Source organism: Panthera pardus, unplaced genomic scaffold (genome assembly GCF_024362965.1).
Source record: "Panthera pardus isolate Hobbes unplaced genomic scaffold, ASM2436296v1 HiC_scaffold_24, whole genome shotgun sequence".
Taxonomy (NCBI): Eukaryota; Metazoa; Chordata; class Mammalia; order Carnivora; family Felidae; genus Panthera; species Panthera pardus.
In genome coordinates, this window is record NW_026526810.1 from 23,659,742 (window position 1) to 23,681,609 (window position 21,868).

Here is a 21,868-nt window from a genome sequence, read left to right on the forward strand (position 1 = left end):
CTTTTTTTTTAAGGAAAGAGGTATGTCGTAATTTGATGAGATTCCTGGCAAAACATAGTCCTGTTGACATCTTCAGCGCAAACGATAACTGGAGATCTTTGCAAAGCAGATGTTAATGGCTGTGAATTTTAGTCGGAATTAAAAGATTATGTCCATGGCGTTCAGTAATCTAGTGAAGTGCTTTAAAAGGCTTTCTCACTCTTCTGAATAATGCCATTATTAAGAGTTTGTTAAGCTTTACTTTCTGTCGATTCTTCTAAAAATGAAAGTTAACATGCTTTTTAAAACTATATCTTCTGTCTCCTTGAGTTATAACTTTCATTTATTGAGCCCTTATTATGTCCCAGGTGCGGAGTTGGGTACTGTTCATTTATTAATCCACTTACTCTTCATAACCCTGTCTAGTGGGTACTATGAAATCCATGTTTTAAAGATCCAGAAACAGTGACACAGAGAGTAAGTAGCTACACTAGGGTGTGAATCCTGGTGTTCTGGTTCCAGAGTCCATGTTCTTAACTCTGTGTCTCATCTAAGGATAGTAAACAGAAGGAGCAGTGTGCTTTTAAAAACAATTGTGGTAAAATATATATAACAAAACTTACCATTTTAACCATTATTATTTATTTATTTTACTTTTTTTAAATATTTATTTTTGAGAGAGCACAATTGGGAGAGGGGCAGAAGCGGGGAGGGATAAAGATCTGAAGTGGGCTCTGCACTGACAGCAGTGAGCCCTGTGTGGAGCTCGAACTGATGACCTGTGAGAACATGACCTGAGCCGAAGTCAGACGCTCGAACAACTGAGCCACCCAGGTGCCCCCATTTTAACTATTTTTAAGTGTACAATTCAGTGGCATTCAGTACACTCGCTTTGTTGTGCAGCCATTGCCACCATCTGTCTCCAGAACTTTTTCATCTTTCCAAACTGAAACTCTACCCATTAAACAACAGGCCCTTTAAATCTCTACCCAGCCCCTAGCAACAACCTGTGTGTTTGACTTCTCTCGGTATCTTATGTAAGTGGAATCATGCCATATTTGTCCTTTTGTGTCTGGCTTATTTAACTTAGAATGATGTCTTCAGGGTTCATTCATGTTGCAGCATGTGTCAGACTTACTTTCCTTTTTAATGGTGTGTAATGTTCCATTACATGTATGTATCTTTTGTTTTATTCATGTGTCCGTGGACATTTGGGTTGTTTCCACCTACTGGCTATTGTGAATAATGCTGCGATGAACATGGGAGTATAAATATCTCTCCAAGTACCTGCTTTGAATTCTTTTGGATATATACCCAGAAATGGAATTACTAGATCATATGGTAATTCTGTGTTTAATTTTTTGAGAAATGAGCAGTGTGCTTTTTCCCTCAACAGGGAAAAAATTGGGACTCAGATTCTAAAGGGAAATAGAGTCAACACCCGTTTATTGACCACCTTCTTAAACAGCTCTGGGCTGACACAGGAAGAGTTTGTCCCGGAAAAGTTTATGTTCTTAGAAGGAAAGGCAAATATACACATGGTAAATTTTACTACATATTAGTTTAGGTTGAGTGCCATAAGAGTCAAGTACAAAGAGCTGAAAGGAATTCAGAGGAGGGAGAGCCTGCCTTAGGGGTGGAGGAAGAGAGGACACTGAATGAGCAACAGGAGGGTGAAGTCTGAAATCATAGATCCAGTTGAAGTGGTTGTTGAATGAATGGCCTTAGACATCTCAAAGTACTCCCAGAAAGTGCTTTGGGGGTGTTAGAAGGGGTGGCATTATGTTGAAATCAGCACATGAATTGTAGTCTCTTCCAGAGTTTGTGAATCCTGTTCTCTTCGGTTTGCAGACCTGATTGCTTCTGCTGCTTTGGAAGGTATTTAAGAATGATAGTGAAGAAATTATGGACTTGGCACATATGTTACTGCTACCCTGTCAAGCTCAAGATATATTAATATGGTCAACTGTTGTTTCCTAATACTTTTCCTTCACATGTCTTCTTGTTTCTACTTCAATAAGTGAGTAGTAGAAGTAATGTCTTAAGGATTTTTATCTTGTTACAGATTTAGTAAATAATTCTGGATGTTTGTCTTTTGTTGAGGATAAGATTAGCCAACAGCATACTTGGGTAGTCTGTCATTCTGTCATTTATTATGTCTATTCTTTTCTAGTATTTCAAGGAATTTTGTTTTCATGCCATATTTTTTCCCTCCCTTCCTTCCTTCCTTCCTTCCTTCCTTCCTTCCTTCCTTCCTTCCTTCCTTCCTTTTTCTTTCTTTCTTTCTTTCTTTCTTTCTTTCTTTCTTTCTTTCTTTCTTTCTTTCTTTCTTTCTTTCTTTCTTTCTTTCTTTCTTAAGAGAGAGTGTGTGTGCATAAGTGGAGGAGAGGGGCAGAGAGAGAGGGAAGGAGAGAGAATCCCAAGCAGGCTCCATACTCAGCACGGAGCCCAGTGCACACAGCTCAGTTCCACGACCCTGGGACCATGATCCCAGCCGAAATCAAGGGTCCAAGAGTCCGATCGATGCTCAAATGACTGAGCCACCCAGTTGGCCCTCTTTTTAAATATGAATTCTAATTATCTTTAGAAAATTAACCTGTCTTTTTTTTCTTTTTAAATGTTTATTTATTTTTGAGAGGCGGAGGAGGGGCGCAGAGAGACGGGGACAGAATCCCAAGCAGGTGCTGTGCTGTCACCACAGAGCCCAATGTGGGGCTCAAACTCATGAACTGTGAGATCATGACCTGAGCTAAGATCAAGAGTTGGCATTTAACCGACTGCGCCACCCAGGTGCCCCAACAGGTACCTGTCTTGTCTTTTAACAAGACATTAAAAATACCAAAAAACCTTGGCTTCCTTTAATTTTGTAATTTTCTTTTTGGTCCTTTTTCTCCAAAAGACGTACCTAGTGAGATTCATCGGCATTCATAACCAAGTGCATAGAGGTTTTTGTTCTTAAACATTTGTGGGCAACTGGCTTTCCTCAGCGAGAGCTGCGCCAATAACAGTCCATCTAGACTGGAACTTAACTTTTTGTGGTGGCCTCAGTGCCTAGGATAAGATTGGCACACAGTTGGTGATAAAAAGTATACAAACTGAACTCTAATTGCATTTTAAAGTTTGTTAACTAGAGGCTACTTCTGTTTAGTTGCAATTGGCTTCAAAGTTAGGCATTTATTAGTAGCAGTTTCTAAGGCAAACCTCTCTTTTTTGCCCCTCCCTTCTTTTGCTTTCCTGTTACCCACGCCTTTCTGTCTTGTGTGTCTGCATGTTATTTGTGCTTAGAGCATCATGGCTGAGGGCACTTCTTCCGTCCTCCAGGGCGAGGCTTGCTGACTTGTGGGCTATTGAAGGATATACAGGCCCATAATCCCTAATCTGCAGCTCTGAAATGCAAGAATTTTTGTTTTGGTTTTTGATACATTTGGTTCCACAACTAAATAAACTTGGTTCCACAACTAATTAAGGGCCACAACCTGGTTTTAGGGTGTCGTACTTGGTGCAGAAATCTGAATGCACTTAATTAAGGAGAATTACCTTCCTAAAATCCAAACCATGCTGGTACCTCCCAAATTTCTTTAACTGGGGACCTCTCCCCTGTACTATAGATAACCATAACCAGCGGCCCACTTCATATTTCCTCTTGGATATTTAATAGGCATCGCGACTTCTCTTTCTCTGTCTTTTTCATATCTGGTCTTCAACAAATCCCCCTATTTGCTCTGTATTGATCATGTAACGCCACCACCACTACCACCCTACTCCCAACTATGGCAGTGAATGCAACTACATCTCTAGCTTGAATTATTTCAGTTACCTTAATTGTTCTCTCTTGCTTAGTTATTGCCTCTCTTCAGTCTGGTCTTAGCACAGCAATCCAAGTGAGTCTTTTATTTATTTACTTTTTAAAGTTTATTTATTTATTTATTTATTTTTGAGAGAGAATGTAAGCAGCGGGGGGGGGGGGGGGGGGAGAGGGGGAGAGAGAGAGAATATCCCAAGGAGGCTCCGTACTGTCAGCTCAGAGTCGGACTGGGGGCTCGAAATAATGAACCGTGAGATCATGACCTGAGTGGAAGAGTTGGACACTTAACCAACTGAGCCACACAGGTGCTCCCCAAGTGAGTCTTTAAAACTTCTTTTAACTCAGACCATGTCATTTTTCTGCTTCAAAGCCACCAATGGCTTCCCAGTTCAGTCTGATTATTAAGCTCGAGTCCTTATGACCTCTGAGAACAAATACATATGCTCCCTACCTACTGTCCTCCCCACTGCCCATTACCTCTCTGATTCATTTGCTACCAGTCTATCTTTCCTCCATTCTGCTCCAGTTACACAGCCTTTTTGCTGTTCTTGGAAACTATCAAGCACATGTATGCATCAGGGTCTTTGCATTTCCTGTTCCTTCCACATACAATGCTTCCTCGCTGATTTCTACATGGCTAGGTCTTCACTTCCTTTACTCAAAAGTTACCTTATCAGTGAGGTATTCTTTGGTCATTTGTATGTAAAATTTCAAAAACCCTTCTCTTCTTTTTCTTCTTAGTGCTTGCCACTGTCTAGTGTTCTGAGCACTTGGTATATTGTCTTTTCTGCCACTAAAATATAAATTTTGTGAGGGAGGAGATTTTTGTTTGGTTTACTGCTATATCCCCAGCCTCTAGAGCAACACCTGACACATAGTATGTACTCCAGTATTAGAGGGTGCATGCATGAATGAATGAGTGAATGATTTGATTTCCGCCATAGACAAGACCGTATGCTACGCACAGTGGAGGATACAAAGCTGGTTAAAGGTGTATATGTGCCCGTGCTTTTGTGGGGGCACACCTATAGCTAATAGGATAAAGGAAGGATGAGGTAAGTGACACATCTACCTATCCCTACTTATCCCTTTAACTGTCTCCAGTCCTATGCTTTACATTGCTTCCTTTTTTTTTTTTTTAATGTTTATTTGTTTTTGAGAAGGAGAGAGAGCACAAGGGGCAGAGAGAGAGGGAGGCACAGAATCTGAAACAGGCTCTAAGCTGTTATTAGCACAGAGCCCGACGTGGGGCCCGAACCCATGAACCATGAGAATATGATCTGAGCCACAGTTGGACACTTAACCAGTTGAGCCACCCAGGTGCCCCTGCAATGCTTTCTTTAGCTAGTTACCTTCTGTTAAACTCAGTCTGTTGTTTTATACCATTCTCAGGTAATTTATACAAAACTTGTCACATAAACTAAATGTGTCCTTTAGAACAGAGACACAGGATGATTTCCTTCTTTCATATTCTACTACTGTTAATGCTTAAATTTTTTTAAACTTTTTATTTTGAAATAATTTTAGACTTCAAAAGAAGTTGCAAAAGTAATACAAAGAATTGTCGTATAGGGGTGCCTTGGTGGCTCAGCCCATTAAGTATCCAACTTTGGTTCAGGTCATGATGTCACAGCTTTGGAGTTTGAGCCCCACGTTGGGCTCTGTGCTGACAGCTCAGCTCCTGGACTCTGCTTCAGATTCTGTCTCCATCTCTCTCTGCCCTTCCCCTGCTCATTCTCATTCTCTCTCTCTCTCAAAAATAAATAAGCACTTAAAAAAAAAAAAAGTTGTTATGTAGGGTTCATCCAGATCTCCCTAATGCATCTTACAAAACTAATACGGTGAGCTAGATCAAAAAGTTAACATTGATGCAGTTTTTAATACATTTTGAGTTGAACTAAAGTTTCCTGGTCATTTTTTGCCTACAGAATCTGTCTGTCTCTCTCTCTCTCTCTCAAAAATAAAAGAAACATTAAAAAAACATTAAAAATATGTATTTATATTTGGGAGAGAGACAGAGTGCAAGTGGTGGGGGGGGGGGGGGCAGAGAGAGAGGGAGACACAGAATCCGAAACAGGCTCCAGGCTCTGGGCTGTCAGCACAGAGCCCAACATGGGGCTTGAATTCACAAACCATGAGATAATGACCTGAGCCGAAGTCAGATGCTTAACCAACGTAGCTACCCAGGTGCCCCTTTGAGTTTCTTTTTGAGCAGTGCTAACTGTTTGTAAAGATTTATATTTCATGACTTTTATTCTTTATTATATAGGTCTTTAAAAGAAGAAAGAGAGGGGCACCTGGGTGGCTCAGTTGGTTGGGCATCCAGCTTCAGCTCAGGTCATGGTCTCATGGTTCCTGGTTTGTGTTGAGCTTTGTGCTGACAGCTCAGAGCCTGGAACCTGCTTCAGATTCTGTGTCTCCCTCTCTCTCTGCCCCTCCCTGTTAATGCTCTGTCTCTCTCTCCAAAAGTGAATAAACATCAACATAAGCAAACAAACAGAATTTACTTACTTTCTTTTTAATGTAATAAACTCATTTTAGCTATTACCATTTATAATTCTGACCTATATTATGGGATCTTAATGATCTTCATTTTTCTATAGCTTGAAACATTTTGGTATTACATCATCTTAGGAAGTATTTCATCATTGCTCATCAGATATTCCTAACTATGCTTAAAAAGACTAAGGGGCGCCTGGGTGGCTCAGTCAGTTGGGCCTCTGACTTCAGCTCGGGTCATGATCTTGACCTCTGAGTTCGAGCCCCATGTCAGGCTCTGTGCTAACAGCTCAGAGCCTGGAGCCTGCTTTGGATTCTGTGTCTCTCTGCCTCTCGTTCTCTCTCTCTCTCTCTCAAAAATAAATAAACCTTAAAAGTTAAAAAAAAAAAAAGATTAAAATGATAAGAAAAGGGAAGACTGATAGCATTGCCTAGAAAGATAATGCAGTGGTAAAATAAATCATCACTATTACACTTCAGTTTTCTTACTGCTCTGCCTGAAGCATTACAGCATCTTTCAAGAAAGTCTACAAGAATTGGGAGATGCCATCTTAAACATTCTGTAAGATGTTAGCATTTGGAGAATCTGAGTGAAGGATATACGACCATTTCTTATACTATTTTACAACTTTTTAAAGCTTTTGGTAAATATATTTGGTAGTCCAGAATTTTTCCCCCCCCTGTAACGGCAAAGAGAGGAAAACTAACAGAGGAAGATATTACGCAGCAACCGGAGGAGCTAGTGGATAGATACAGTCCAGCAGACAGCAGCAGGCTAGACTGGGATGATGATGGTGAAATTGGGAGCCAGTTTGCAAACTGCGTAGTCTTTAGATGACAATATGATGAATTTTCTCAGACTGAAGACCTTATGAGTGTACAATGTATTTTTGAGGGGGGGAAAAAGAAATAATGATGTCCTCATCCAGGTAGTTCAGCAGGAAGGACTTTGAAACACAGCATTTCAACATGAATCAAAGCTATTTCAGTCTGCTTAAAGGGTATACAAGTGTATTCTTCTAGGATGTTCATGCACCAAAACTAACTTGTAAGTGGACACATGCTAAAGGCAGGTGTACAGAGGTGATTGGAAGGAAACAGGATATAGAAATGAAAACACATCATTGGATCGAGCATTAAAATTTTTTTTTTAATTTATTTTAAAGAGAGAGAGGTGTGGGGAGAAGGGGCAGAGAGAGAGAGGGGAAAAAGAATCCCAAGCAGGCTCCGCACCGTCAGTGCAGAGCTCAGTGCAGGGCTCAGACTCATGAACCATGAGATCATGACCCGAGCCAAAATTGAGAGTTAGACATTTAACCAACTGAGCCACCCAGGTGCCCTTTTTTTTTTTTTTTTTAATGTTTGTTTATTTTGAGAGAGAGAGAGAGAAAGGGAATCCCAAGCAGAGTCCACACTGTCAGCGCAGAGCCCAGCGTGGGGCTTGAACTCATGAACTGTGAGAACCTGAGCTGAAATCAAGAGTCCAGTGCGTAACCAACTGAGCCACCCAGGCACCTCTGGATTGATCATTCTAATTGGTATTTAGTAGCCTAAAACTGAGAATGCTTGCAGTTATGGAACAAAAAACATGATTGTCCCCTCTTCAACAAAATTAAAAATTAATTTTCAAAGTATTATGTTTGGTGATGAAAGAAAAAAGATGTCATTCTGTAGCATTAGTGATGATAAGCTAGAACTTTATTAGAGATGTATCTGGAATCAAAATTTACAGATTTACAGAATGACTGTGTTCCAACTTCATGCATGATAGTTGATGACTAATCAGTTGCACTTTAAAGGATATTGCCTAGTTGAGATATTTATATCTTCAAAACCAGGAAAATAAGGAATAAAAATTTGGATTTGCTATTTAAATTCTTACTGAGGTTTCTAATAAAGTTGCTTTTCATTCAAATGGTAAATGATACATTTTTTCTGATACACCCGAGGGTTCAAGGTGAATCACATGTCCTAAAGAAAAGCAACGATATCTTTTGCACAACCAAGATGACTATTCTGAGCTACCTTGGTAAAAATTGTCATACCACAGTATGACATAATTCCACCAAAGCTCATAAAAGGTATGTGCCAAATGATGTTGTCATTAATTAGATCCAGATTTCTCAACTTGGCACTATTAATATTTTGGCCGAATAATTCTTTGTTGTGGAGGGTTATCCTGTGCATTGTAGCATGTTTGGGAATTCATGAGATGCCTTAACTGTGACAACCAAAAATGTCTTCTGACATTACCAAATGTGCCCCAGCGGCAAACTCTCCTGGTTGAGGCCCACATCATTAGAAGAAGAATGTAAGACAGTTTGGGGAGGCTTGGGTATTAGATGTGTAGTGTGTTAAGAATGGGTTGTTGGGGGCGCCTGGGTGGCTTGGTCGGTTGGGCGTCCGACTTCGGCTCAGGTCATGATCTCATGGTCCGTGAGTTCGAACCCCACATCGGGCTCTGTGCTGACAGCTCAGAGCCTGGAGTCTGTTTCGGATTCTGTGTCTCCCTCTCTCTCTGCCCCTTCCCCACTCATGCTCTGTCTCTCTCTGTCTCAAAGATAAATAAACATTAAAAAAAAATTAAAAAAAAAAAAAAAAAAAAAAGAATGGGTTGTTGGGGTGCCTGAGTGGCTCAGTCAGTTGAGTGTCCGACTTTGGCTCAGGTCATGATTTTGCGGTCTGTGAGTTCAAGCCCCACCTCGGGCTCTGTGCTGACAGCTCGGAGCCTGAAGCCTGCTTCAGATTCTGTGTCTCCCTCTCTCTCTGCCCCTCCCCACTCATGCTATGTCTCTCTCTCTCTCTCTCTCTCTCTCTCTGTCAAAAATAAATAAACATTAAAAAAAAAAAAAAAAGATGGGTTGTTAATTTCTGTGTAAAATGGGAAATCTAAATAGGTTGCCTTTTTCATTTATTCTGGGATACTTTTTATTTCCCAGCAGATTTAAATCCAGAACTGGATTCGGATAGGTTTTGAAGTAGACTATGGTGGGCAATTGCAGGAGATCGAAGAGTGTAATTACATTTCACTTTATGCTTTGATACAAATTTCTTTGCTTTTAAAAAGAAACTTTACATTTTTTCCACAGTATTTATTGATGTAAATTGACCAGAACACATTTTAATGTGATTTTACGTGATGCTGACCATCAATAAGAGAATAATTTCAGAGGATTTTTTTCATTATTACATAAATAAAGGAACTTAAAAATGTGTCTAATTCAAGATAACAATACAAAATTAAGAGACACTAAAGGGTCAACCATAAATTTAAAAATTTCAAAAATAAAGTTTTGTATACTTAAAAGCCTCCGGAATAGGGTAGTTTGGTTTGTTGCATACACTTTCCTACTTTGAGCTTATCTTGGCTAAAATAATTCTGTTGTATCTCTTTAAACTAATTTGTGAAATTTAATCTAAATGAAAAGATAAGATTCTTTAAAGTTGGATTTTTCAGGGGCGCCTGGGTGGCTCAGTCGGTTGAGCGGCCGACTTCGGCTCGGGTCATGATCTCACTGTCCGTGAGTTCGAGCCCCGCGTCGGGCTCTGTGCTGACAGCTCAGAGCCTGGAGCCTGTTTCGGATTCTGTGTCTCCCTCTCTCTGACCCTCCCCCGTTCATGCTCTGTCTCTCTCTGTCTCAAAAATAAATAAACGTTAAAAAAAATTTTTTTTAATAAAAAAATAAAATAAAGTTGGATTTTTCATTTGGATTTAAATAATCATGGAGAACTGTCTGGGTTTCTAGGAGGCCAACTTTTTACTGTGAATGAAGACATTTTTGGTTGTAGAACTGGAAAAATGTTTTTTTATTTTTGTCATTCAGAAAGGGTTAGCTTTTACCTCTGCCTTTCTTAAATTTGTCTAAAATGTGACACATTCACTCTCCCCAGTTGTTCTACCCTTTCCCAGAAGACCGCCTTGCAGTATTACAGTTACCCTGTTCTCCTTGCTTTATTTGGGTGTTACGATTTCTTTGCGTGATGATATGGAGCTATTCCCACTTTTTATTGTAACACATGGCCAGATGACTTTTTAGTGTTCTGCTGCCATTGTTTGTTCACATGAGTCTGTCTTCACTAGTTTCTATCTCTCAAAGTGCTTTTCCTTGTTTAAATTCTGTCTTCATAGACTGGAGTTCTGATAACAGTGTAAGCCCCAAATCTGGAACAGTTGGAGACCAAAGTGGCAGATGAAAATCATGTCAGCTGAAGCAGGGCTTGAAAGTAGCTTTGTGTCTGACTCTTGTGGCTCCATTATTGGCATTCGAATACTTTATAGTCTGGAATTTCACTGTCCCTCTCTGCAAGCAGGTTACTATTGTCTGTCCAGTATTTCTACTCCAGATTGGTCACGTATTCCAAGGAAAGTCTAGCCTCTTGCCGTGTGACCTTGAACAAATCACTTAATTTCTTTGCATATCAGTTTCCCTCTAAATCGTGTTCTGGGTATACCCATCTGACAGGACTGTGGGGAGGAGCACAGTAACTTGTTCCAGGCCTGTTTGGAAGACTTGGTTGTTGTGGGGCAGGGAAATCTGCCCTATTCAGTGCTGGTGCCCCAGCAGGAAGCAAAGGGTCTGGCACATGTAGATTGTCAGGAATTATTTGTGGAATAAATGAATTGGCAAAGACTGTAAATAGCTCTTTATACTTGTAAGTACCAAGTTACTGTAATATTTTAATCTCATCCTGTATACCTGCTATGCCTCAATTCATCCTTAATTTTCAAGACATAACCAAATATTTACCTTCTCTGTAGAGTTGTTTTTTATTTTTTTCCGAGTATACACATATCTACTCCTTTCCAAATTTGTAGTACTTACTTGTAGCACTTATGAGTTGGTTTGTATTGTTAGCCTTTTCTCCTAACATCGTATTAAGAACAATTTCAAATATACAGCAAAGTTGATAGAATTTTATAGGGAACACCCATGTACACACTGCTTAGATTTTACATTACCGTTTTTACAGTACTGACTTTGCCGTATATCCATCTGTCCAGTCCTCCATCTATTAATCCAAACTAATTTCTTGATGTATTTCAAAGTAAGTTTCAAACATTAGTACATTTTTACCTAATTACTGGAATATGCGTGTCCTTATCTAGAGTTTAGTATTTGTTTATAGCTTTTTCCTTCTGATGCGAAATTTGCAATAAAATGCACAAATCTTAAGAGTATATAGTGTGTGGGTGTTGAGATCACACTGTATATATTCTGTAGCTTGTTCTTTTCACTTAATAGTATGTTTTGGAGGGCTTTCTTTATAGAGGAACCCCAGTCTTTCTAATTGCTACATAGTTTTCCTAGTATCAATGTATCAAGTTTATTCAGTTATTGATAGATATTTAGATTTTTCTTACTTTGCTCTAGTAGATATACTTGGCAGATGTATAAGATACTTAGAAGTAGAATTGCTGGGTGAGAGGGTATGCCCATTTTAAATTTAATGTTTTTTTTTTAATGTTTATTTTTGAGAGAGAGAGAGAGAGAGAGAGAGAGAGAGAGAGAGAGAGAGAGAAACAGAGTGTGAGCTGGGGAGGGGCAGAGAGAGAGAGAGAGGGAGACACAGAATCCGAAGCAGGCGCCAGGCTCTGATCTGTCAGCACAGAGCCCAATGTGGGGCTTGAACTCACACCGTTAGAGCATGACCTGGGCCAAAGTTGGACACTTAACCGACTGAGCCACCCATGTGCCCCTGCCCATTTTAAATTCAATTTAAAAATTTAGTGAATGCCGCAAGTTGCCAACCAAACAGTCCAATTTTAAAACTTCTACCAGTAGTATTTCCCTATACCCTTACCCACACTCAGTATCATCATTTTCTTTTAATTTTTGCCTGTTGCTTTGGGGTAAGTTATCATTTTACTTTATATTTCTTTGATTACTAGTGAGGCTGTATGTGGTCTTCCCAACTAGTTTCTAAGCTTTTGTAGGGCACCTAACACCTTCATATATGCTCCCTGAATTTGCTAATTGAATAAATGAATGCCGCAAAAGCTTTCTTACTCTATGGGGTTGAGGCTGAAAAAAAGGATGAATGAGCCTAGTGTGGGAGAGGTTAAAGAAAGCTGAAGTTGCTCAGTGCATGTGTGTCTTAAGTAAGTAAAGGGACTCTTCCTCCTTTATTTCTTCTTCTGTGAGAGATAGGAGATAGTGAAGTGGGTAAGAATTCAGGCTCTGGAGGCAGATTTGGCGAATTGCTACTCCAGCTTTGCCTGTTAGCTGTGCAGCCTTGAGCAGTTTACTTAATCTTTGTATTTCAGTTTCTTCATTCATAAAATAGAGAATAATAGCACCTTGCTTATAGGGTTGTTGTGGGGATTATGATAATATTTGTAAACTGTGTAGAATGGTCCTTGGGTTTCATTATATGCTATTTTTTTAAGTTTATTTACTTTAGGAGAGAGAGAACATGAGCAGGGCAGGGGCAGAGAGAGGGGGAGAGAGAATCTCAAGCAGGCTCTGTGCTGTTGGTGCAGAGCCTGATGAGGAGCTTAGTCCTATGGCTGTGAGATCATGACCCAAACTGAAGCCAAGAGTTGGACTCTTAACCGACTGAGCCACCCAGGCACTCCAGATATGCTATTATTATGTTAACTATTATTGTTATTCTTTCCCTCTGCATAGTCAGTATTTGAGTGTCTGTGAGAGGACTGTGGGCAATGCAGACAAAGTTGAAAGGACCCTACCTAGAAGAAGCTTAGAGATGTTGGGAAAGCCCTGAGAAGAACAGACTGGATTCCCAGCCAGAATATTATTAGACTGTTTGTATCCTGTAGGAAAGAAAGGGTCCTTCCACAGAGGAATATTAACAAGGGACTCTGGAATCTCCTCAGTGTTAAGGATTGTTAGAGTCAGAAGAAATCTTAGAAATGATCTTTTCCAACCTTCTCATTTTGTAGTTGGAGAAACAAACTCACATGGAATGAGGAAGTTGTTGAAATGTACATAGCCCCTTAAATTAGCAAGTCTAGCACCATTGTCCTCTTACTCTTGGCCTGGTGCTCTCTCATGATACCATTTAATTGTTAAACAATTGATATTTTAAAAATTAGACCACAATTATAGTACTAGGTTTTGAGTGGAGTTACGAAGACGTACTTGAATGTTTTTGTAGCATGTAAACATGTAATTAATATTAGGAATGATGGCATTTGAGGAGAAAACTAGAGAATAAAGAAAAGAAAGGTATACTTTTGTCTTTTTAAATTGGAGGTTATTTTTCAACTGTGTAGTCCCAAATTCAGACTATGTGATTATTTACATTTCTGTCTTTTGGTTATGGAACAGTATCTACTGTGGGGCCTGTGTGTGCAGTCATGCACTTAAACTAGCCAGTGATCACATCTCCAGCATGGAATAGACAGTTGGTTCTGGGAGTTGAGCTTATAATAAATTTGGGCAACTTGTCCTAAGTTGTACACATCAGGGGCACCTGGGTGGCTCAGCCGAAAGAGCATCTGACTCTCCATCTAAGTTGTATACATCACATTGGAGTGTGAATTTGGTTTGCATGTCAATGTTTTTGGTTTCTGCAGGTTTTGTAGTGCATCACTGAGCATGAGCACAGAATGAAGCGACGTTTGGATGACCAGGAGTCACCGGTGTATGCGACCCAGCAGCGTCGGATCCCTGGTAGCACAGAGGCTTTTCCTCACCAGCACCGGGTACTTGCCCCTGCCCCTCCTGTATATGAAGCAGTGTCTGAGACCATGCAGTCAGCCACGGGAATTCAGTACTCTGTGACACCCAGCTATCAGGTAAACTGGAGCCTACCAAGGGACTAGGTGTAAGGGAGGAGCATTGGTGATTTCATCCAATTAAAAAAATTGTTTACCAAGCATTCAGTTACATGTAAAATTATATTTATGGTATATGTGTAAGTAAGATGTAACAAATAACAAAAATAATGTATACTTGTGTACCTACCTCACAGACTTTTTAAAATTATTTTTATTTTTTAAGTGTTTTTAAGTAATCTCTGTACCCTACCTGGGGCTTAAACTCACAACCCCAAGATCAAGAGTTGCATGCACCACTGACTAAGCCAGCCAAGTGCCCCTAAATCATTTTGTTTATACTGCTAGACAATAAAATTGTTTAGTTTGGTATTTTTGAATGTTATGTAAATGAAAACATATATTTTCTTCTTCTTCTTTTTTTTAAGGTTTTATTTTTAAGTAGTCTCCACACCCAACTTGGGATTCGAACTCACAACCCTGAGATCAAGAGTCACATACCCTTTCCACTGAGCCAGACAGGCGCCCCTATATTAACTCACTTTTTTTCTCTCAGTGTGGTTCCCAAGACTTACCTGTATTTCTGTGTGTAAATAATTGAGTCATTTTTACTGTTATTAATTACATGAATATATTCCATTTATCCATTTTTCTGTTGCTGCACAATCAGGCTGTTCCAGATTTTTATTGTTTTAAAGGTGCTGTGTGGCTGATTTTAGGTATTTCTCCTAGTGCAGTGGTGCTCATGGTGGCAATCCATGACAAGATAAGCTTGCATCAGAATTTAAATCAATGTGCTACTTTTTTTTAATTAAAAAAACCCTTGCCATGGGGAAAAAAAGACAGCTGAATTAAACAGTGTACTTATTAGTGAAATAGTTGGTTTACATTCTGGTGCAAACTCCTTCTTATCTTGCAGACCGCTCAGTAGGTTTGAGGGCACATGAAGAAGACTTTCTTGGGTATCTAGGAGAGAGAGGGATTGCTGGGTCATAGAGTGTGAGCATCTTCACCTTTAGCAGGTAACGTCAAATTGTTTTTCAGAGTTGTACCAATTTATATTTCCACCAGCATTGTATATTCCTTTTGTCCACGTCCTGGCCGATGATGATCTTTCATCTCTTCTGTGTTTACTCTGTTTTGTGGAAATGGAAGGAATTTGGGTTTTGCCCTTTTTAATTATGAAAGTAAATATCACCATGGTTATTTATTTTTTTTAAAGATATAAGATGACTTCTTCCTCTGACTTTTCAGGCTTTAACCGATTTGTGCATTTCTTGGGTGTCCAAAACTGTATGCATATACAAGCGTATCTGTATTTACCTGCCTACCTATCTGGATACACTTCTTTTTACATAATTTGTATGATACAGTATACATTGTTCTGCTATTTGCTCTTTTCACTTAATGTATAGCGGACAACTTTCCACTTGAATACATTTGTATAGATTTAAGTAATTTTTTTTTTTAATTTTTTTTAACGTTTATTTATTTTTGAGACAGAGAGAGAGAGAGAGCGTGAATGGGGGAGGGTCAGAGAGAGGGAGACACAGAATCCGAAACAGGCTCCAGGCTCTGCGTGGGCAGCACAGAGCCCAACGTGGGGCTCGAACTCATGGATCGCGAGATCATGACCTGAGCCGAAGTCGGCCGCTCAACCGACTGAGCCACCCAGGCGCCCCTTAAGTAATTTTTTAAAAAATCACTGCATTTATATTCCTCCATTCTAGGTCAGTCTGAACCATAATTTATTTAACTGGTCTGGAGAGAGAGGCGTTATTCAGCCTAACTCGTTAGTGACTTTTAGAACAGTATGGCTGGTACGGGGAACATAAATTGGTGTAATCTTTCTTGAGAGCAATTTGACAGTTTGTGTCAGAATCTTTAATTCCATTTTGACCTAACAATTCATAATTCCATAAATTTCTCAGAATTTAGTATAAGAAAACAAAGAAGATGGAAATCCAGGTGAAGTAGGTGATGGTGAGTCCTTAGGTGTCATTCTTTATCAGGAGTCCCCCTTGAAGCAGTATCGTGCCCTCATAAGGGGCTGAGGACTGCAGTCAGAGGACTGCTACAAATCGAATCTTTAGGTTTGGTCTTAGAAGAAAGAAAGGCTGCTTGTTTTCCTTGGGACTATTTCCTACACTTGGGATGATCACATATATTCACAGGCTAGGAACTATAATGTGCTCACATAAAGCCTGTCATCTCAAGTGTTTATAAGCTCCAATTAATAGTCTTTTAAAAAACTGTTCAAAACATGCATGTTGGAATATAGAAGCTCAGAATAATAACCCTTCTTTCAAGAGACATATTAGAGCATTTAGAATTGTCTAAATAGTGTCTTTTTACTCCTAATGTGTATTGTATTGTTTGTGTGGATTTGTAAGTAGTCGTCTGTCTCCCACCCTCCCCTCTGTCTAGGGGAATCCTTATAAATTTATGGGGTCTGGGTGAGGGGGGAAACATCCTCTCTTAAGTTGTGGTATACAACTTCCATTGTTTAGACGAAGTCTCAGGTTGTTTAGACTCCTTATTGTGGACACATGGCAAATCAGGTATCTTGTCCTTAGTTGTCTTCTGTGGTGATTAACAGTTCTGAAATAGGAAAATGAAAAAAGCTTTGGAAATTTTATGTAGCATTTTCTGCAATAGAAATGGAAGGAAAGGGGCTTGGGCTTTATTTCACTCTGATCTTACAAGAGGATGAGAGAAAGAATAGAAAATAATTATGTTTGAGGCCAAACCACTAACAGTTTGGAAGAAAGTTTTATTTAGCAAATGAGGATAAACAAAATAAACAAATAAGGATTAAAAGTAGCAAATAAGGATAAGCAAAATAAAACAAAGTAAAAATCTTCTCTAATCCCGCCACAAGATAAAATGCTAACGTTTTGCTGTATGTTCATCATCTAAGGTTTAAAATCTTTTTATTGATTTTTAGATACTGCTTTTTAATGTGCTTTCTAAGAAATATTTAAGTTTAAGACTGTGTACAACACGAATACATTCAACTTATGGATTGTGAACATTTTGTAATGTTAAAATCTATGCATCTGTATCAGTGCTGTTCCAAGTGTGGTCCACAGATGGTTGATGTGTATACTTTCTTACTAGTCTATAATGACATAAGTATAGAAATTGAGAATGTTTAGAAACTTAGCGATTTGGACACAGTAATTTTGTAATATATCTGTAAAATGTAATGACAATTTTGAGCTTATGTATTTTTTTATTTTACTTCTCTAGTAATTCATTTTTATAGTATTTTATTAAAAGTAGTGCCCCATGATGGATTGGAATTTAAGAAAAGACTGGTCCTTTACCATAGTTTGAGAAGTATTGAGCCATACAATTTTTGGCAGAGAATTCTGTTATAATATGGGTGGGCTATAATTTATTTCACCAGTTCCCTTTTGTGGGAATTTTGGGTTTCTAATTACAGATAGTTCACTATTTAGGATAGCGTGACTTCCAGTTTTTTGACTTTACGGTAGTGCAAAAGTGATGTGCAGTAGAAACCATACTTGGAATTTTAAATCTGGATTTTTTAAAAAAAGTTTGTTTATTTTGAGAGTGAGAGCACATGCACACACACAGGCAGGGGAAGGGCAGAGAGAGAGAGGGAGACAGAGAATCCCAAGCAGCTTCCGTGCTGTCAGCCCAAGAGTCCCATGTGGGGCTCAAACTCACGAACCTGTGAGATCATGACCTGAGCTGAAATCAAGAGTCAGATGCTTATACCCTTATGACCATTGCATTCTGCTTTTCACTTTTAGTATAGTATTCAACATATCACATGAGATACTCAACACTTTCCTATAAAATAAGCTTTGTGTGAGATGATTTTGCCCGACTGTGGCTACCGTCAGTGTTCTGAGCACATTTAAGGTAGTAGGCTACGCTGTGACGTTCAGTAGGGTAGGTGTATTAAATGCATTTTCAACTTAGGATATTTTCAACTTAAAATGGATTTAGTCAAGGAAGATCTGTAATTATCTTTTGTGTGCAAAGATATACATGCATGACTTTTAGATGCATCTGGGGAAGAATGCAGAAGCCTTGAAGTTTCTTGTCTGCATTTTGTCCACCCCAGGTTTCAGCAGTGCCACAGAGCTCTGGCAGTCACGGGCCTGCCATCGCAGCGGTTCACAGCAGCCATCATCACCCAACAGCTGTGCAGCCCCACGGAGGCCAGGTGGTCCAGAGTCATGCTCATCCAGCCCCACCAGTTGCACCAGTGCAGGGACAGCAGCAGTTTCAGAGGCTTAAGGTGATATTCAGCTCCTCTTCTTCCATTAAAAAGTTTTCTCTGTCAGCAGGAAGCACTGGCTTCAGCCTATTAGTAGTGACATTATAACTTTTAACATGCTAGATGAGGGATTGAATTACAAGAAGTTTTACTTTGTTTCTGTTTTGAGACCTACTTAGATTTCCCATCTTTGGATCAGTGCCTGATCCAGAGAATATATTCAAGAAATGTTTTTGGAATGTATGAATGCGTAGTACTCAGATGTGTCCAGGATTGAGGGACTGTTTTCATACAAAATAAACAAAGTCCATTTTTTAGATACCTCCTTTTGAACTCTTAGTTCTTAGCATGGCATAAGGTTTTATTGAGCATACACATGGTTGGCTGCCGTACTGTACGGTAACTGGGTCCAGTATTATCTTAGGATTTAATCTTTTTATCCCTGTTTATAAATAGCTGAATGGGCTGTCATCTTCAAGTCCATCGTTAGTAAAACACATGCTCCTTTTTTGGGAACCTTTATAAAGATTGGGGAAGACTAGAATTGTGAATGAAGTGTCAGTGTTTTCATCTGTTCTGCTGAGTATGTGCTGTAGGTTTTCAGTGCTTTTGAAATTCATGAGGCATCTGTGGAGAAGTGAAGCTTGTGTTCCCAGCTAACCCTCTCTCTGTGCTTCCTTGAGTGTTACTTTTCAAAGTATGTGATTGTTGCAGCAAATGTTCCAGATTTCAATTTTTCTAATTTTACATTTACATAAAATTTAAAATCAAGTGCAGGAAATACAGAATTGAAGAACTATAAAGAGATAAGATGTTGGGTCTTTATGTGGTCATATCAGCATAATTAAATAGCTTCCAGGTAGGAATGAACACTATACCCTTGAAGAACACATCCACGTGTAGCAAACATTTCAGCCTTCTGTTTTCCTTGGTACTTTATCTAGTTCTCCCTGATTCCTGCCCTCATTTGTTTGGGTCCTCAGGAACTTGTTTAATATTGGCCTAAGGAAGTTAAATGCTACATAAATATAAAGCATACCAAAGTTAAGCTATATAGAGGGATTTTGTAAAATTTACTTTGTCTGTATTAGCTTAAGTAATGAAGAGTTGACCATACTTAAGCATAGTCTTTAAAGAGAGTAGAAATTATTTGGGCCTGAAATTTCACTCTCGGCTCTGTCTTTGGGAAAATTTGTGTAATATATTGACGGTTGACTGCTTGTAGAGTGATGGCTGTGTACCAAACTGTATTATTGCTGTGAATTTCGCACTTCACAAAGTCCTGAAAATATTTTTTAAAGTTGTATTGGTATGATTTAATTCCATATTAATACTGTGTTCAGCAGTTAATATCCTAATGTTGCAAAAGAGCTTCCAAACGTGCTATTAAACTAACAAAAATATATATTTGTATATCCTTTTTAAGCCAATCTTGTCAAAGCACAACACTGATTTTACTCACCTCCCTCACTTGGGTATAAGTATATAGATTGTGCTTTGTCTGTTTTACAGAAACTGTCAAGAAAGCAAGAAAGGGCTTTGGAGTTGGGGTTATAGATAGAGTGAGTCATGGGCAGACAAGAAGCAGGACTTTGTGCTCTTTCTCTTCTTGCTCTTGGGTATAATTCCTGTGCGCAATAACTTGTTGAATTTCCCTTCTGACGAGGAGAGGTAAAATGCCTTCTGTGCCTCCATGTAGCTTCATTCAGTATTCCCACATTGCCTGCCATTTTTGGATAAGTCTTAAAATGCTTTACAAGCATTCGAATCAACTTCAATAAACCGTTTATATTCTATAATAAGGAAGTGTTCAGTGAAAATACTTAGGTTATTTCAAGCATCAGCATTGTCTATACTTTCTTGTCTGTCTTTGGCAGGTTGATGACAAGGAGGATTTGAATAATTTGAGGCATATTTGGTGTGATTTAGCTACTTGTTGAATGTTAGCAGCATAGATATTTGGCACATCTCTAGCAAGTTCTCTTTACAATTGTTTGTGTTTGTCTTCCCCAAGATTGTGAACTTCCAGAGGGTAGGGACCTCAATGATAAATGCCTGTGGAAGTGAGCCAAGAAAATGCATCCACAGCCTGGAAGCCTCCCTAAGTGCTTTCCTAAATCTGTAGCTTCTGAAGGGCTACCTCCAGGTTGTTTTCTTCTAAGTTGTGGTTCCCAGAGCCGCATATTATAAAGAGTTGATCTGTACTTCTAGGCAATGAGACAATTTCCTCACTATTCTTACATGCAAATAGTTCGTTTATAATGTGATTGTCATGCTGGATGTTTTTTTGTTTGTTTGTTTGTTTGTTTTTTAACGTTTATTTATTTTTGAGACAGAGACAGAGCATTAATGGGGGAGGGTCAGGGAGAGAGAGACACAGAATCTGAAACAGGCTCCAGGCTCTGAGCTGTCAGCACAGAGCCCGACGCGGGGCTTGAACTCACGGACCGCGAGATCACGACCTGAGCCGAAGTTGGCCGCTCAAAAGACTGAGCCACCCAGGCGCCCCAGTTTTTTAATGTTCATTTATTTATTTTGAGAGAGCACATGCGAGCCAGGGAAGGGGAAGAGAGAGGGAGAGAGAGAGTCTCAAGCAGGCTCTGCACTGTCAGCAAAGAGCTCAGCGTGCAGGATTCGATCTCACAAACTGTGAGATCGTGACCTGAGCCGAAATCAAGAGTTGGACGTTTAACCGACTGAGCCACCCAGGTGCCCCATCCTGCTGGATGTTTTTAAGCATAGAATTATAACTAATTTAAACAGTAAATTAGTTCACACCGGTTCACTGTGACCAGACATACACACAACACATATAATTTCTTTCATTCAGGCTTTTGCAATTTTTCTCTCTCTATAGTAATTATTATTATGCCATAGCGTGCTTGTTTATTTTTTTATTCAAAATTTTGTATTTTTATTTTTTGAGAGAGAGTGTGAGCAGGAGAGGGGCAGAGGGAGAGAGAGTATCTTTTTTTTTTTTTTTTTTTTTTTTCAAACATTTATTTATTGGGGTGCCTGGGTGGCTCAGTCGGTTAGGCAGCCGACTTCGGCTCAGGTCATGATCTCGCGGTCCGTGAGTTCAAGCCCCGCATCGGGCTCTGTGCTGACAGCTCAGAGCCTGGAGCCTGTTTCAGATTCTGTGTCTCCCTCTCTCTGACCCTCCCGCATTCATGCTCTGTCTCTCTCTGTCTCAAAAATAAGTAAACGTTAAAAAAAAAAAACCAACATTTATTTATTATTGAGAGACAGAGAGAGACAGAGCATGAGCATGGGAGGGGCAGAGAGAGGAGGAGACACAGAATCCGAAGCAGGCTCCAGTCTCTGAGCTGTCAGCACAGACCCCGACGTGGGGCTCGAACTCACAAACCGTGAGATCATGACCTGAGCCGAAGTCGGATGCTTGACCAACCGAGCCACTGAGGTGCCCCGGGAGAGAGAGAATCTTAAGCAGGCTCCACGCTGTCAGTGCAGAGCCCAACGCAGGGCTCAAACTCACTACCATGAGGTCATGACCTGAGTCTAAATCAAGAGTGGGACGCTTAATGGACTGAGACACCCAGGTGCCCCGTCATGCTATTTTTGATAATTT

At 39.6% G+C, this 21,868-nt stretch overlaps 1 protein-coding gene across 3 annotated transcripts in view; it reads left to right on the forward strand.

Annotated features, from left to right (window-relative positions):
* SIN3A (SIN3 transcription regulator family member A) overlaps nucleotides 1-21,868 on the forward strand; it is a 74,809-nt gene that overhangs the window by 6,739 nt on the left and 46,202 nt on the right. For all 3 annotated transcript variants that reach the window (XM_019441404.2, XM_053888829.1, XM_053888828.1), the window contains exons 2-3: nucleotides 13,824-14,045; nucleotides 18,124-18,300. In XM_019441404.2, coding sequence (XP_019296949.2) covers nucleotides 13,857-14,045; nucleotides 18,124-18,300 — 366 coding nt within the window. In that variant the 5' untranslated portion in view covers nucleotides 13,824-13,856. The remainder of the gene's footprint in view (nucleotides 1-13,823; nucleotides 14,046-18,123; nucleotides 18,301-21,868) is intronic.